Raw genomic sequence first — 18,738 nt, 5'->3', positions numbered from 1 at the left:
ATGTGTGTGTGTGTGAATGATCTCTTGATAGTAAGAGATTTTTTCCACACCGAATATAAAAGTTGAATATATAATCCAACCGCCGTATTACAAACCCACCTTTCTCTTCTTTTCTTTTTTTAATCTAACAAAACTAATATTTTATTCATTTAAATTTTCCAAAAACAACATTACCAAAATAAAAATATATATAAATTGCATCTCCGTTTTAACAACAGCAATGCCTTTCCTTTCCATTTTCTACCAATATGAATAGTTTAGAGACAAGTGATTACCTCGTCAAGAGAATCATCTAGTAATATTTTAGTGAAATTTTTCTATATTGTTTTTAAAACAGTTTATATTTATGTAAGTCCTCCACTTGTTCATTACTTGGCAAAAGTGTAAAAAAATGGTATGAAGTATTGAAATATTGCATATTATAGGTCACGGTTTTCTAATTGCATATTATCGGGTCTTAATCCTAATCCTAGTAAAAGTGAATGTATTTTTTATTTTTTTATTTTTTTTTTAAGCAATGTTACAGATCACATCAATGTCGCTTGAGGACTCAACTACCTTCATACAGGGGCATGGCAGAGAACTTTTCTTCGTGACATGAAGTCAACCAACATTCTCTTTGATCAAAATTGGGTCACAAAGATTTCAGATTTCCAGCCATCCTTGTTGGTTCCTGAGGATAAGTCATTCATTCCACAAAGGTTATGGGCACATTTGTGTATCTTGATCCAGAGTATTTTCTAACTGGTCAATTTGATGTTTACTCTTTCTGGGTAGTGTTGCTTCAAGTGTTGTGGGAGAGGAAAGCAGTATTTTCCTATAATGTACCGGAAAAGCATTATAGTCTTTGTAATATACCTAATTTTAAAAGGATAGTCTTGGTATTTAATTATTTATTTTAATTGCATTTTTAATTGTTTAATTGATTATTTAACTAATTACTTATGTGTTTAATTGAATTGAATATTACTTGATTAACTGGCTTTTTGTCTAGGTGTTATTTCTGTTATTTGTTTAATTAAATTGTGTACTTAAATGATGTGTTTGATTAATTGTAATTTATTGTAGATTAAATGATTAAATATTTATTTTGTTTTATTTTATTTTATGGTTATGGTCAGTAGTAATGGGCCAACCAATTAGGTCCCATGGAGTACTTAGATAAGAGGTTTAATGGGTATGGATAATTACCATAGATAGTTGTATATGTATAGATATAGATATATGTGTATTCTCTAAGGATGTCAGAGGGAAGAGAAGGATCTTACAGCTATTGCAAATGAAGAATGAAGTTTTTCCTATAAAATATCTTGGTATTACCATAGTAAACAGAGTTCTAAAGAGTGTTGATTGCAAGGGGTTATTTGATAAAGTAAATGCCAGGTTGGACAATTGGAACACAATAAATCTATCACTTGCAGGACGAATTGAGCTTATCAGATCAGTCTTATATTCTTTCTTGTATCACAGGGTTTTTGGATTTAAAATTCCATGGGGCTATATTATTGCTTTGGAGAAAAAGTTCAAACACTTTCTGTGGAGTGGGAAATTGGATTCAAAGAAAATGTCTCAACTCAAATGGAGTTAAGTTACATTTCCTTATGCAGAAGATGGCTTTAATTTACGTAGAATTTCTAAATATTGATTTCGCAGCTAAGGTATCTATTTGCTGGGATTTTTTGAGGAATAAGGAGACTCTTTGGGTGCAATGGATGCATGCTAGGTACTTACAACAATATAATTTCTGAATGATTTCACCAAAAACTCTGGATTCGTATTTGGAAACAAATTCTGGATACAAGAGACTTCATTCAAGAAAATGTGGTGTTCAAGATTGGAAATGGTGGCTCTTTTTAATATGTTATTTGATCCTTGGTAAGGAGGTTTGTTCCTGACTCGAGATTGTTCAGAAATTTTGATAAACAAGCCAAAGCAAATACACTTATTGTTGATGGTGGATGAGTTTTCCCTCCTTTCTTTCCAGAAATTGCTGCTGAGTTTGTTGCTAATGTAACTTTGAAGGCTGGAACTGATGAGATCAGTTGGATTCATGGTAAATTCTGCTTGAAGAATGCCTGGACTGCTTGTAGAGCTAGGGGGCAAGTGGTCAAGTGGATGAGTTTGTGCTGGAAATATTGCAGACCAAGAGTTGATGTGACTTTTGTAATTATCATGCATAATAAGAATTTATCATTTGTTAACTTACAAAGAAGGGGGTTTCATGGACCATAAGTTTGCCACAATTGTTTTTAGGCAGAAGATACTAATAATCATTTATTCTGTACTTGTGAGTATGCGGTGGAAGTGTGGCAGCAGGTTGTTCTTTGGCTAAATATTACAGATATTCGATTTCAAGAGATGAGTGTGTTCGTGGAGTGGATGCTACAGGTTACACAGGTTAAGGGCTTCAAATCCAAGTTGTTAAAAGGACTGTTTGCTGTATTTGTTTGGAAGATTTGGATGGAAAGGAATTTAGCTTTACATAGTAGCTCTCAGGTTTCATCTGCAACTGCTGCGAAGGATATTGTTTGGGAAGTTTTAAACTTCTCTCTTGGGCTTGCTGATATGCTAGCTATCTTTGATGTGGTATAATGTTTTTACTGCTAGGTGTTAGCTTGTTTTGGAAATGGATTCGATTCATTTCATGGTTTTTGTAAAGAGAGTGGCTTTCAAGTTGCTGAGAGAAGCTTGGCTGCTCAACTGGTTTAAGTTCAGCTGAACTGGAAGGTCATGACACAAGCTTTGTTTTGTGACAAGAATTTTTAAGTGCAGCAATTGGGTTGTTTTTAGGTCTTCATAATGGGCTGAAAATTTTAGTTTTTAGTCTGTTTAGGTTTACTTTGCTGTGCTATATATTTGGACTTAGTTCCATTTTATAGTTTCTGCTGGAGATTTGATCTCCTGTTTGTAATTGTACTACTTTTTCTTTATATATAAAACAAAAATCCACCATTCAGGAAAATATATATATATATATATATATATATATATGTGTGTTTTTCAAGAAAGTATTAAATACCCCGGGTATGGTTTCTCGGGATCATACCAACACTTGGATGTGATAGAATTCATCACCACATTCATGATCTAACGGCTTTCACTACCCCAGATTATCATACCCCTGGGATATTTAATTTCATTATGAGAGCAAGTGATTTTACTATTTTCCCAAGCCGGACGCTTCCTAAGTCTAGACTTGCCAATGGGTTAGATTCGGCCTGATCCAATCCGAATCTGATAAACATTTTATCTGATCCGATTTGTTCCGATTTGTTAAAGAATCGAATTACCGAATTCGAATCAGAATCCGATTCTACCCATTTTAAGAGTTGTGTTTGGGATTGAACCGCTTGATTTCACCTTTCGATTTCGTGGCTCGTTGCAAGGTAATAACTACTATATTTAAACTTTTGGCAGCTGTGATTGGGAATGTAATTGATTCCTAACCGTTTGATTTCACCATGTTATATTTCGTAGAACTTGACAAGATCACCAATAACTATATTAAAATTTTTGGCAGTAATGTATTTTCTTGTAAAAAAACTTCTTATAACATACAATTTCAGTCTTGTAATTTTATTGACTGGTAATTTTTTACCGTGCATTGTTCCGGTTAAAAGCTACTAGTTATGTAGAGGATGTGAATTACATTTATCACGCCCACTTTCAATCTGGTGAGGATTCTTATAAGAATATCAATTCCGATAAAAGAGCTGGCAGCCTATATATGGAGTTTAATTCAAAAGATTAATAATAATAATAATAATAATAATAACAACACACACACCAGGAGTAAAACAGGGAACGGAAAGGACATATATCATAGTCCATCACAAATTTACACGTACCTCCAAAACAAGAAAAATGAGAAAAATGCTGTAAGGTCCGAGGATAGGAAGAGGCCATGAACATCTTAAAAGTTGTGATTCAGATAATTTTAATAACTAAGCCTTAAAAGTTGAAACACCTTGAGACACTTAATAATGAAATTAAATTTGACCACCATACCAGATAGAGTCAGAACACTTTAGAAGTAGAAATTGATAAGAAACAGGAAAGAACACTTCGTATTTCAACCTGCATCACTCATCAAACTCGTGCATGTGATCTAAAAGATAGTTTGCAGCCAGCTCCTCATTCTTGTTGCACGCAAAAAAAACTTCCAACACTAAAGCTCGATCAAAACCCATTGCTTCAAGCTGCCAAAATCATATTATGAACAAGTATCAACGCCAATATGATCATACTTTGTATTTAGTAATTATAACACTTCAAATTAGATTGGATGTTTAACCATATAATAAAATAAAGAAGAAATATCTCATCATAAATAGGACAAACAATTCAAACTGAAAGACAACAGAGCCACCAATTCTTAAGAGGAAATTCGAGAATATGGATTCCACAACTCAATTTTCACAAAAAGTCAAGTCAAATCAAATCACTGTATACGAAATGTAAATAATGAAGCAAAAAACAATATTACCAGTTTGCCACAAATCGTAACAAATATGGTACGTGCCTACTTTACACTTCAGTGATGACTAAATGCAAATCCAAGTGCTTCATCACATTGTCACCGGTGTTGATAACAAGGCGTAGATCTAAAAAATCCAACGGTGCTGCAAGGCACAAGCCACATTACTGCCCTCACTTTTGGGTGCAGTTGCCGTTGGACTAGATTCCCATGGCTTCAACTCCAAAGCAATTTCCAAATGCAATACTTGAAGGAAAACATCAAGGGGTTTTTCAACTTTGTAAATATATTACCATCATTAACAATAGAAACATGAACAGACCATGGACCTTCAACTTTTTACCAAGGCTTAGCCCAAGTGGTATCTCCTCCACCTTCCAAATGGAAGGTTCGGAGTTCGAGTCCCCGATGGAATAAATGGGTGTGTGTCTGTGTGTGATTTACCAACTGGGAAAAAAATTATGAACAGACAGACTAGTACTCTTGACATATTTAATTACTCCCCGTCCCACTTTAGATGTCCGCTTTTAAGATTTTAGCTTTTTAAGAGATTTGACATTTTATATTTCTTTATTATATTGGCATGAATGAATATTCAAATTTGCCCTCTGTTTTTAAATTGGTGGGATCCACAGTGATGCTTATCATTTCAGTGTAATGAGGGTAAATTAGGGAATGTTTCAAAATATAGTACATTGATTTTCAAAATGGGACAAATATTATGGGACAACTAAAAATAGAAAGATGGACTACTAATATGGGAAGGAGGGAGTATATTGAGACAACTTGATTTTAATAGAAAAGCAAATGCTGTTAAACATACACGCTCAATTGCCTCACGCTCTTCAGGTGTGACGGTCACAGCCTGTGGCATTGCTCCAGCCAATTGTCCCAGCACATTCCTAATTGCACATTAATAAGCAAATCAGTATTGAACGTTATAACCAAAAAACGATAGAAATAATTCAAGAAAAATGAAGACAGATGTTCTCTCACCCCTCCCCCCCTTCAACAGGTTCATTGATCAAGCGCAGAAAGTCGGCCTGGTGCTCTTGAATGAGCCGCATCAGGTTTGGATTTTGTTTTCCCAACTCCTGAAGCATATGCTGCAATTGAAAGAGTGATCGTGAGTCCTCCAAGAAAAAAGTTACTTGGATTAATAATGAAAATTGTTGACAACAAGAGGGGGACATAACTAGATAAGTAATACCTGCAAGATTTGAGGGTTGGCTTGCACCATAGCTCGCAAAGCTTGAAACTAAATCCAAAAGAAAGAAGAAAAAATTATCTCCAAGATTATTAATAATACAAAACTTGGTAACCATAGAAAAAGTATTCTATCTACCTGTTGACTGTTGCGTAGGAAATCCAAGGTGCCTGCACTTGTGTTTGAACCTACATTTGGAAGGCCCTGATTCCAGGTGGGGGAAAGGTCTATTAACATGAGTGGCAGACTAAAAGGAAAATGAAATCTATGGAATTGAATGCCACCTACCTGTGGAAAGAGGTCTAAAGGATTTGCATTGGGCCCACTGGAAGGAACTGCTGGTTGTGGAGCCTGGACAGGAGGATTTACGGCCTGCCCACTTGCAGGAGCTTGGGTTGCAGGTGGAACTTCAGCTTGCTGAGGAATACCCTGATAAATTTTTTCCTCACATTTAGAGAAATTTATGTAACTGAGAATGGGATAAAATAACAGCTAAATTACAGTGATCAGGGAATCAAATATGAGTAATAAGAGCATAAAGACAAACATGGTTTTATTCCAATTTAATGCTTTACAGCACAAGGAATGCCAACAAAATAAGAGGGGAAATGGAACTAATACATCGAGTTACCGTGCAAGGCCAAAAATCAAATCTAGAATTCTTGGAGCACCAAGAAAAAAAACATCTTAAAAAAGATTACAGAGCTTCTCACCAGAATAAAAGGGTTTTATAAACAGGAATCCTGCCAAACCAACTATGTTAAACCACCCGACGACAAATTTTTGGCATGCAGCTTCCAGCTAAATACAAGGTAAAAGTAATTGGGTGAACTACCAACAATCAACATACCAAGAAATGAGAGTTAACTCACAGAATATAGGTATTCAACAGCTCTCTCAGGGTTGTTATACGCAGCACGCAGAGCACGGACAACTGTATCCCTATCCCAACTCCCTCCACCCATATCAAGAATTTGTTGAATGGTAGACTCTAAGTTATTTCCAGCAACAAGATTTGATGCTGCTTGGCCATAGACATCTGATTCTGAACTGCTTGAACAAAAAACAAAACAAAAAACAAAACAAAAGGTAAATAAAATATAGAACACTTTAAATTCTTCAAACAAAATGGGAGAGACACGATATATATATATAGGATACAACAGATGGTCTTAAACACTTAAAAGTTAAAACAAGGTAAAAATTATAGCAGAAATTGGCAGAATATATATACTCACGAAGCAGGAGCAGGAGCAGCAGCAGCAGAGACCGGAGCTGGAGCCGGAGCTGGAGCTGGAGCTGGGGCTGGAGAAGATTCTGGGGCTGATTGTGGACTGCACAGATCAACAAATGGGAAAAGTTGAACCAACATAGTAAGGTGTGTCAAATAGGAAAACTAAGAAAACAAACTTCGAGGTAGTTTTAAACAAGCTTACAAGAAGAAATAAAAGAAATAATTTAGAACTCACGGAACCACGGTTGAGGCAGGAGCTTGAGATGCTGTTGTCGGGGGAGGCAATGCACTTGCAGGTTGAGCCTACACAGTTAAGCTGTTCAATTAGCACCTTATATGACAAGTCAAGATAATGAAATGGTCAATAAAATGGCTCAGGCTAAGTGATTTATAGTTGATACTGTTTCCAACAACAATTGAATATGGCCCAGAGGATATTCACCCCAACCCAACCTCTCTTAGCACATAGAGAACGTGTCTACCATACATAGGTTACAGTAAGGATTTGTAATTTTTGATCAAGTAAAAAATGAATCCCCACACCATCGTGCAATTTACAAGATTTCTTCTAGAGCAATCTATGGTTGTTGGCATTTTCTAGGGGATGTTAGCATTTTCCTTATTATATCTATGAATTCATTTATTAATGCATTTATATTATGTATTGGGAAAAAAAACAATGAAGGTGCTATCCTATAGTCTCTTTCGAGGAGTCCTGACATCCAGTGCTTATTAATGCATTAAAGGTGCTTTCCTACTTAAAGGAGCTTTGGTATCTGCCTGACTAGAATTGATAGTGAAAATTTCCCAGCTATCGTGTACAAAAACACCTACCTGATATAACACTTAACCCACAATCTCCACCACCTGATTCACCAAAAAATACGATCGCCCATCACCACAACCTAACACCACATAACGACATATTCACCCATCTCAGCTGAACAACTATCATCCTCCTCAAACCCCAACTGCCTTACTAATAACTGCAACATCATCCAGTGAGGTTCAAGCTCCTGTACTCACCAAGTCACCATCATAGCCACACGCCTGAATTTTAGTGGCACCAATGAACAAGGTTTCTGCTATACTATAAATGACAAAAACGCACACCACAGGCATTTGTGCTCGCAGGCACGTGCGCACACATTTTGTGGTGTGGGTGGGTGGGTGGGTGGGTCTGGGGGAGTTTGTTTACGACAGCAAGGGGAGGAATAAGCTAAGAGAAGGTTTTAAAAGAATTCCTAACCAGCCCTTTTCTCTAATAAAATGAGAGGTGAGCTAACAACATCATGCTATTGTAAGGAATGTTAACTAGCAGAATACACTTGTCCAACATGCATTGCACATACCTGAGTTGAAGGCGCAGCTGATGTGGTTGAAGACCCACTTGATGCAACCTTATTCTACAATTGTTTAAGCGAGCGTACAGAATTAGTTCCATATTGAACTCTCACAAAATTATAAATGCCAAGTTAACATCCACATCACCATAAAACTAAGTACCATATCATGAAAGCTAAATTTTAAGTTGGAGAGACAGAGATGAAAAAAAACTTCTACTTTCTTTTTTGTTTTCCTTATCCTTTCTTCCCCCCATCCTCCCCCTTTGATAGACCACCACTTGCTATTTACTTTAGTCAATTACCACCTAATAAGATACATTGACCTCCTATGATAATTAATAATCTCAATTCTCAACTGATCTAAATCATTTCTTCTAACCAACATCTTTACTTTATTACATTTTAAATCAACCTGAACAGCAAATTCAAAAATATCACAACACTACTTTAAGCATGTCTTCCTTTCCCAACTAAAATCATAAAGAGATGTGATTGAAGTTGGACAAATTCAATTGATATAACCGAACTTACTTTAGTTAACATAATGACAATAAAAGTATTTTCAGCAACTTTATTTTCCTCCAGAGTTGTTGCATCCTTCAGAACTTTCCCCTGATGGATAAGCATCTGTTGGGTGGCAGGATAAACATCTGGACCTTGAACTGTTTCTATATTTTTCTTCACATCAGCAACCTGCGTATACAATCAACAAGAAAATAGTAAAATAAAAATGAGTGTGAGTTCCAAATGCGGAGGGGAGGGGGGGGTGTATATAAAAATGAGAAGCATAACACCGTAAACTGATTTTTCAAAGAGACCAGTAAGAATGAAACACAGTAGTTAATCCTTTTCAACATATATATGCTTGCATAGAAAACTTGTTAAGAAAAACAATAAAGCAGCAAAACTCGTGACACCAACAACCAAGGCAATCCGTTTCAAAAGGACTGGTCAACCCAATTGACTTGTGAAAGCATCATGTATTACTTTATATCTGTCGATCAGCCTAACTAAACCTCATAACAAAAACTAATACAAACCAAGAAGTTTACATGCCAGTCATACAAGAAAACTGACATTTTTATGTGCAGTAACAATATAAACATAGATGAAGGACATACAAGAGCCCCTTATGTCCCATTACCAAAAGTTTAGAAGCTGAAATTAACAATATCAAGTGAAATATACACACACACAGATATATATATATAGTTTCGAGAGCAATAAACCAATTTTCAAAATATCAAGAGGATGAATAAGAACACTTCATTTATGAGCAGAAGAGCCGTTTTCAAGTGCCAGCCATACATCACAGCTGTAATTTTTATGTGCAGTTACAATATAAATGTAGATGACTGACATAAAAGAGCCCCTTATGCTATCACCAAAAGTTTAGATCTGACATGAAAAATATCAAGTGAAATATTCATATATATATATATATATATATATATTTATATCACAAATGATGACACTGGAATTTTTTATTATTATTATTATAGTGGCTTGTAAAATTGGGTCATCCTTTCTTCCTCTTTTTGTGTTAATCAGCAAATTATTTACTTATATACTTCCATTTATTTTATTTAAATTTCAAAAACAATTATAATAAGATCAAAATTACTTCAACCTTTCTCAAAACCCTAAACCCCGCATTTGATAGAGCATTTGGTCTTAATTTGGCATGAGAACAAGCTTTGGTCTTTGGATTTCACCAAGCATGATGAGTGTCCTGGAAACCTTTCCTTTCAACTTGATTAATCAAACCGGTAAATATTTATGAAAAAATCAAAAAGTGAAACTAAGGTAACAACACTCCAAACTATTTATTGCATGCTTTAGCAAGCACAACTACAATATTGACTTCAAAAACAAACATGACAACCACGAGTGAAAGCAGCCAAGACAGATAAAAAGTAAATAAATAAAAAAACATGTCAATAAGAAGGCAAGATAAATCTCATATAAGCGTTGAGGATCACGTGTGAAAGTAGTGCTGCAATTTGACTTCTCTTATAGTACAGGTCCTACAGGCTACCTATCGTGATATCTTGTTATGCAATAAATCAACATTGAAGTTATCCCAACATGAGTGACTATTTCAATCAGTTCTCATAAAAATAGAAAAAGTACAATTAATTAGAAAGTTCCTGTGGATCAAAATAACTTCTCAACTTGAAAATTAAAATAATAACAATAAGATAAAGAAGTAGAAAATAAAAAATAACACTGCAAATGACTAATCCACCATCTCCATCTCTAAAACTGCATTGGACCACACAGAAAACATAAATATATCTAATAACCATACTGCAATGTAGTTCTAGTTAGTTACTAAAAGTTCTATAAAACATGTAACTTCTAGCTATAAACAACAATCATCATGTCAGACAACCACTAATATGACACCACCAACAATAATATCCAAAATAAAAATGTCACTACAAAAGAAACCACCTTATGTCGTGGACAAAGAGATGTTTAATTGGAAGTCAAGCTCCTCCTAATACGCCCAACACAACAGAAAAAGACCAAATGCCTCTGGCCATTGACTAGTTTTGCAACCCACGTTTGATTATGCAAACCAACTTATACACTATTTATATCTTGCAATGTCGTGACATGGAGTGCCAAATAAAATTGCACAATATCCTCAAATCTGCTTTCAGAGAACAGAAAATTACAAATACTTCTAACCAAACAATCCATTGAATTCAAAACAGAATTTCCTGATTCCCTAAACCACATCCACAAAAGAACTTGCAACAGACAATTGTTTTATGAATTGAACCAGAATGTGATCCTACTTATATACCACAAATACTAGAAAGTTCTAGGACCATGCAAGATAGAACACTAAAGCAACACCATAAAATACATTGTCCAAAATGAAGACTGCTCATTGCCTGAGCTTGTCTTGTTGTATATCGCTACTTGTTATAATATTATAATATGCAACACAATGAATCATCGACAAAAAAATTCCTAACAAGTAAAATAAAGAAGAACCATACAATTATTTTCAACACACTTCAGCAAACAAAAATATTATTCTTTCCCTCCACAAAGGTTTTTTTTTTTTCCCCTGTTCCAAAATGCAGATCTGTAACATATATAAAAAATTACAAAATATTTACTTCTCCTCCATAAAATATGCATTATTGTGGAGAAGTGTGAGTTGCATTGTGGAAAGTGTGAGCTGTCAATAGCTGGGAAACAATTTAAAAAGTACAAAATCACAGGGCAGTTGTCAAGGTATTAACGAGAGCTCCTTAAAATTATCTTTCATATTCTACAACAAAAATATCCAGCCCTAAAGAGTAAAGACATCTCTTGAGCAACAAAAGAGTTAAAAGTTGCCCAGAGGCACCATATGGTTTGACATCTTTATCCCTTGCACTAGATCTTTATACACAAAAAGTAAGTTGTACACTTGGTTTCCAAACTACTTCAAAAGCATTAAACTTTTGATAGGCATGGAAATTTTCAAACTAATGAGTGGGGTTTAAGTTATGAATCACATTGCTTCTGAAAGATTGTTGAATTCATACGATATCCATATTGGATGCGTTACTCTTAAAATACACATGGATGCTTGTTCGATACTTCCCAAAAGTATCCATGATACGAAAATAATATATATATATGTATGTATGTATGTATGTATGTATGTATGATACTTTTCATATCCTTCAAGACATGTATCTGACATGATTGAGGTGCAAAATGTCTGTATAGCTAATATTTGGAAAAACATGGTACTTTAGTATTATTTAGAGAATAATAACAGAGACATAAATATACAGTAGGGATAAATCGTGCTGAATTTGGTACAAGTCCATATTCATGCAACATAATCCTAAATTTTATAATGGGAATGTAATAGTATAGGTTTGAAAATTATATAGGTTTGAAAATTATAAAATTTGATATATCAACTAGGAAGCACGGACACTCCAAAATGGGCGAAGAATCCGTGTCCGACACGGACACGAGTCGGACACGCTCCGACACGTGTCGGACACGCCAAAAAACGTGTCTGGAATTTTTTTATTTTTTTTTATTTTCGGACACGGCTCAAACAGATTGGACACGGCTCGGACACACTTTTCTGGATTTTTTTTTTTTTTTTAAATTTTTAATGCTGATATGTTCTATTTTTTGTTTTGTACTACCCTAAAGATGCTGATATATATATATACTAACCTAAAGATGCCACAATTCGCCATGTCCGTGTCCTAAAGATGCTGATATATATATATACTAACATATCAGTGATATATATATATATATTCCAACCTAAACATATCAGTGTTTTTTTAAAAAAAATTATTAATGCTGATATATATATATACTATTCGCCGTGTCCGTGTCCTAACTTTTTTGGATTTGCCGTGTCGCCGTGTCCGTGTCGTGTCATATCCGTGTCCCGTATCCGTGTCCGTGCTTCTTAGTATATCAATATAAAATAAAAGGCAATGCCTCATATTATATGCATATATAAATATACATCATGACAGATACTTATTTCCCTTTAATTTTAAAGTACTCGCAAGGCTGAAAATGAACCAAAGTGTTCGTGAACAACAAGCTCAACTCAAGTTCATTCATTATTTAAGTAGATAAGCCTAACACGATCCTCAACTATAGCTTGCTTTTAATACCCGAACTTCAACAGTAGGCTTATGAACCCAAGCCTTGGAGGGTTTTCTTCTTCTTTCTGGGGCGAAATGGTAAAGATATTAATAAAATATAGTAAAAGGGATGTGATAGCACTCCATTTCTACTCTTGCACGCAACTTTTTCTTTTTTAATAAAATACATACCTACCCATCAAAAGAAGAGCGTAAGAGTACTTTTCAGGACAATTGCAGCATGAAACAGTGTTTTTACAGGACAACTATGTCATTTCCCTTTTTTAAATAAGCAAGTTGAATTCAAACATTATTTTCCTAATAATAATTTAAAATAAAAAATTTTATGAAAAAAAAAATATATATATGTTTCACAAGCTTAAAACTCAAGCCAATCCAGCTCACAAAGCTTTCCGAGCTCATCAAGAGCCCTAAACAAACCCAATTAAGCCCACATATAAACGAGCAAAATCCAAACTATCTCAAGCTCTGCTCACAGCTCATTGCACAAGCTCTAGCAAATTGAACAAAATTACTTTTCACCAGGAGACCCAATATCTCTTGAGAAGTCTACTTCCCTTCAAATAATGAAGCCTTTTGCAGTCCCCATATAACCAGACACACTATAGATGCATATATTGTCATGTCAAAGGTGTATCTGCAGCATTTTCTTTTTTGCAATTTATCAAGTCAACATGTCTACATTTTGTATCATCACCATGTATCCATACCGAAATCTGTTGCATCATATCAATTCCATCTATTTTTTAACCTATTGTGTGCTCATTACTCTCTTCATTAAATTTCCTATGATACATCTAGAGACAAAACCAGTACGTGCTCAATACAGTAAACCCACAAAAGAAATAAAATACTGTCCTTGCATCTGGTGTTTGGCAAGGTCAGCCCAGCACAATTTGATGCCTAGGCAAAAATTCTAAATAAAGACTTTTTCTGTATTTAATATCTTAATATAAATAATATCAATTACCTTTATAAATAGTAGAAAAACTTAAGTTTGGCATACAAGACCCGATGTGTAAGACATCAAAAGTAGAGAAGTCTAGACAAACAAAATATGTGAGACTGCAAGAAAAAGAAGACAAGTAAAGACGCATAACATCTCACACCAAGTTATCCAATGCAATAATTACATGTCCCCTTAAAATTTTCTACTCCCCAAAAGGGACGTCTAATATAGGACAGAGGGAGCATCTGAGGTAAGGCGTAATCGAGTATGAATTTTTTTTAAACTTCAAGTGAATTTTATGGAAAGATGTGAAATATGTTGTTTGAACTTTTTAAGTGGGAAAGTATTTTGGGACATCCCAAAAAGGAAAGATGGACAGCTAAATTGGGACGGAGGGAGTATTATTTTTATGTTAAATCTACTTGCATGGCTGAGAAGATTGGGGAGAGAATTGGTTACATTTGGTAATTAATACTTAATGCTATTCACACCGATGTGAAGAATTTGAACGAAATGGGAAGCCGAAGGCTCCCCATTTAATGGATACACTCAACTAGGTCCCATATCACTCCTAATTGAGTGTATCTTACGGATAGGGAGTCTTCGGCTCTCCATTTCGTTCAAACTCTTTGACTTTAAAATCATTATTGTTAATACTTTAGACAACAAAGGAACCTTACAATTGGTATAATGTGACCCACTTCATAATGTTTTAGGCTGCAGCCCTTTTTAACACATGGAGCCTTAGGCAACTAACTCAATCGCCTTATGATGGAGCTTCCTATGGTAACGATGAGATTTAAATAGATGAAGACATGACCACATACCAGATGGCAAATGGAACATGTTAGAAACCAGGCACCAAACACAAGATTTAACAGTATAACGATGATGATCAACATTATAATTGAATACAGTAATAAATTAAAGAACTTGGACAGATAACACATGCATGGATGATATTTCTAAAATTATTAAAAAAAATTATTCTTACTTGTCAAGCAAGTTAAGCCTAAGAGTATCATGACATTGCCCCAGGCCAGAACTAATTTAGCGGGAAATTAATTTTAAAATAAAAAAATAAAAAAAATAAAAAAAAAAGTACAAATGTAAACTATTCCCATTATAACCAGGAAAGCATAGCGAGTTAATTTTTGAACAGTTCCCACGTAGTAAAATATAGGGCAGAGGAACAAAACTGTAATTTGATCAATAAACTCATTCAGCAGTAAATCATATGAATCACGACTTCGAATTCATTTGCATATTCCATAGACCATAAAGTTCTAAAAATCAAGTATTTGTCAATTAGAAATACTCCAGCACTAAACCACATCAAAAACAAAATCAATACACAAAATCACCCAACAACAAAAGTACTTCAAAAATGTAAACACGTAATTGATATCAAATTCCACTTTATAACAAATCAACGCAGCACGAAAAGCCAAAACCTAGATGTCATGGTTGCACAAGAAAAACCCTAATTCAGACGAGTCAGGCAAATAACAACTCAATTCGAGACGCACACAATTGTTTTTTTTTTTAAAATAATCTATACATCATTATGCCTGTATATATATATAGATAGATAGAAATAGAGAGGGAGAAAAAAGATTCGTACAGTGTCTTCGGGTTTCACTTCGATCTCGAAGTGAGTGCCTTTGAGAGTCTTGACGAAAACCTTCATCTTTGTCCTTCCGTTGGTCCGTACAGTCCCCGATCTCCGACGTCACCGATTCTCCGGTCGCCGCCGGTAATAAATAGAGACAACAGAGATATCGAATTTGAGGTAGAGAGAGAAAGAGAGAGAGAGAACCAAAGCACAAGTCACAGTGAGAACGGAAAGCCGACCTCGCTGTCGACCTTTTGTATGCTGAAGGGTAGGTTATGCTCAGATGACAGTCCTGTTTCGCACGGTGTCTTTTCGTCCAATAAAAATATAACGCGTAGAAAAGAAAGAAAGAAATTGAGCGACTTTGAACTTTTATGACTACGTGTGCTATTGTTATTGGATGACAATTGATTTTTGGTGTTGTTATCTAACCCTTTCCAAGTAATGGAATGAGCTAGATTTTCTGCGCCTGGCAAATGAGCTGGAAAGGGTTTGGGATTATCCCTACGCGAAAGGTTTTAATCTTCGCCGTTCATTTTGGTGAATCACCGGTTCTTATTAGCTTATCCAACCACCTTAGGATTGTTTGACTTTCACTAGATTGAACGGATTGGATTGATTTGTCTATGGGTGTGTGATCCGTGTGGACCTAAACGCAGTACATAAATACGTGAAAAGTATCTATACTTCACAGGGGATTAAGGATTCTCATTAGGGTCACTACATAGGGAAATCTAATCTAATATAATTTCATCCTTACAGATTATTAAAAATTATATTTGATTCAAATCATTATTTTATTAATATTATAATACTATTAATATTATACTTGAGTCCAACCCAGGCTGATTCATCCAACCTGTTGATGTGACCCAATAAATCTAAAATAAGTGTCCAAAAACAAAAATTATGATTTAAAACACATGTTTAAAAATAAAAGTTAGGAAATGCCCAATTTAATTTTATAATTAATTTTAATCTTTGTTGCACCCGTTAACAAGTTGGATAAAGTTCATCCAATCTGAATTGGATCCAAATATTGTTCTTTTATTAATTTGATCGAAATGGATTAAATCTTTTGACGGATTGGATAGGATTGGCAGTAAGACATGAGTATTTTTCAATTTAATATTATAAATTTAATTCAATATTCTTATTTTTAATCTCATCAATATAAAAATACTAATAACAGTGACTCAATGAACAACAATAATATCTTAATAATAAGGTTGAAATCACTCTACCACTTCAAAGAATCTAAATGGGGGAGATAAAATGAGTATTACTTCGAATTATCCCTTGTTTTTAACCCACTTCACTTTCTTTTTTTTATCCTTTTTTTTCTTTAATTAAATGACCAGAAAATCTCTAACTCATTAATACATCATTTCTTATTTTAAAATATCATAACTACCCTTTAAACATAAACCAATTGGATTACTTGGGGGTTGTTTTAGTAAAGACAATTTGTCAAATGGGTGCACCCTTTGTTTGGTGTATATCTTACTTAGCAAGAATGGAACTATGGGCTATTTTCCACCTCAGGAGACGAAAGGCGAAAACAAACGGTTGGTACTTGATACTTACATAATTCATTTTACAGGGTTGCTGGTCTTCACAGCAATTTCTCCTATCAAAAGGCTCCTAGCAGAGTTGGTACAAGTAGTTTTTAGTAAAACCAATCTAGCTTGATCTTCTTCTTTTTTATTTAATTTTATTGTCTTCACAGCGTAAAAGAAACAGATTTTATTTTTAACAATATTCAACAAGAACTCTTGTCAGTATTAGATAAAAATACAATCTCTCTCCTTTTATGGTGTTTATTTTATTAATTTGCAACATTCACCATATATTTTGTTGGTTCGTGAACCCCTTTTAAACCTGGTAACAATTCATTTTATTTCTATTCCATGTGAAATAAATTATCACTTTTAACTAGAGAAAGTAAAGGAGGTAAAATTTATAGTATAAAGGATAATTATAGCATTAATGAGTTTAGAGGCCTTGAATTTTTTTATTTTTATTTTTAAGAAAATAAAAGACAAGCGGAGTATAATTGTAGAAACAGGAAGTGCCTCCCTTATGAAAAAACTAATTAGTGCCGTTTTATTTTTTTCTTTGAATTGTAAGAAAATAAAAGATGATATTTTTATTGATTTGTTTTCAAATTCAATTGAGTCTCAATCTTGACTATTTAAAATTAACTGCATGAATCTACTTATTTAAGGCAAATGTAATAGGCTAATACCATATATATATATATATACAAATTATTGTTCTTGGATGCCCAAATCTATTTGCCCAGTTATCTACATTTCATAGTACCCACGTTGAATTGTTTTGAAGATCCCACTTTTTAAGCTTACTGAGTTTTATAGGGTCGATACATTGGAAGGGTTGGCATTTTCTCTTTAGAAAGATGGGAGCGCTGAACGCGAATCAGTAAAGCAGTAATGGGCTAGGCCTGAAGACCGGGCCATACTAAGCCCACTTTAGCCTTGGATTTTACTTGACCCAACTAAGTCAGGCCCAAAACTTGACGGGCACTATCCAAAATTTTTAAATTATGTACTTGTCTGATCTGGGCCAATTTATACCACCACCCATATAATAAACTTCTCTGACCCGACACATCCCTTCCCAGCCCATTTGAAACCCCTACCCTCTCCCAGTACTTCCTAGTTCCTATGCCTTTTATTTTTAACTTCCAAAAAAAAATAATAATAAAAATAAAAACATTTTATGATTTCTATATAAGTCACACAATTTTTCTCAATGAGTATTACTCTTATACTCCAAACACAGTTTTGCTCCCATTCTCGCTATATGTAGCTTAAAATTTGTCACTTTCACGCTCCTACTCTTGAATTTGCTCTGGCTCCCACTCTCGCTTTATGTGACTTAGATTCCTATTATCCTATATCTTTGTTGTTTTTCTTATTAGCTGAAGAGGTATGAATTAATGGATTGAGTGACGGAGTCAAAAATTTAGTTAGCAATATTAATTTTTTTTTCTTCAATTAACATGACAATTAATAGCACAGTAAGATAGCAAATGGAATATAGAAGTACAGTAACTATTCACAATAAGTTATAACATTGAAAATTTTAAAAATACAAAATACATACATTAATTTCATAAAATTACGCCAACGCTATAATTGGGAGCTCAGCTTCTTCGACACTCTCATCTTTAACTTCTAATATAATATTATTGTCATTACAGTAATACATTTAAATAATAAATAGAGGGAG

General features: G+C 34.3%; 1 protein-coding gene across 2 annotated transcripts; it reads right to left on the bottom strand.

Moving 5' to 3' along the window:
• Positions 1-3,793: 3,793 nt before the first annotated feature.
• On the bottom strand, positions 3,794-15,723 carry LOC132287002 (ubiquitin receptor RAD23c-like). 2 transcript variants are annotated; one of them, XM_059789459.1, is made up of 12 exons: positions 15,493-15,722; positions 8,796-8,957; positions 8,271-8,324; positions 7,154-7,221; positions 6,923-7,018; positions 6,557-6,734; positions 5,973-6,113; positions 5,823-5,888; positions 5,688-5,735; positions 5,474-5,583; positions 5,301-5,379; positions 3,794-4,199 (listed from the first exon to the last, which is right to left on the bottom strand). In XM_059789459.1, exons 1-12 carry the CDS (start codon positions 15,556-15,558, stop codon positions 4,083-4,085), a joined length of 1,185 nt encoding a protein of 394 aa, XP_059645442.1. In that variant the 5' UTR covers positions 15,559-15,722; the 3' UTR covers positions 3,794-4,082. The 2 variants fall into 2 exon arrangements, with proteins under 2 accessions (XP_059645442.1, XP_059645443.1); XM_059789460.1 differs by lacking the exon at positions 8,271-8,324 and having other exon boundaries at positions 15,493-15,723.
• Positions 15,724-18,738: the final 3,015 nt, after the last annotated feature.

The sequence above is a fragment of the Cornus florida genome, unplaced genomic scaffold (assembly GCF_030987335.1).
Source record: "Cornus florida cultivar Cherokee Brave unplaced genomic scaffold, ASM3098733v1 CherokeeBrave_3.0.0_Hap2_Chr11, whole genome shotgun sequence".
Lineage (NCBI taxonomy): Eukaryota > Viridiplantae > Streptophyta > Magnoliopsida > Cornales > Cornaceae > Cornus > Cornus florida.
This window is presented reverse-complemented; position numbering and strand designations above follow the sequence as displayed.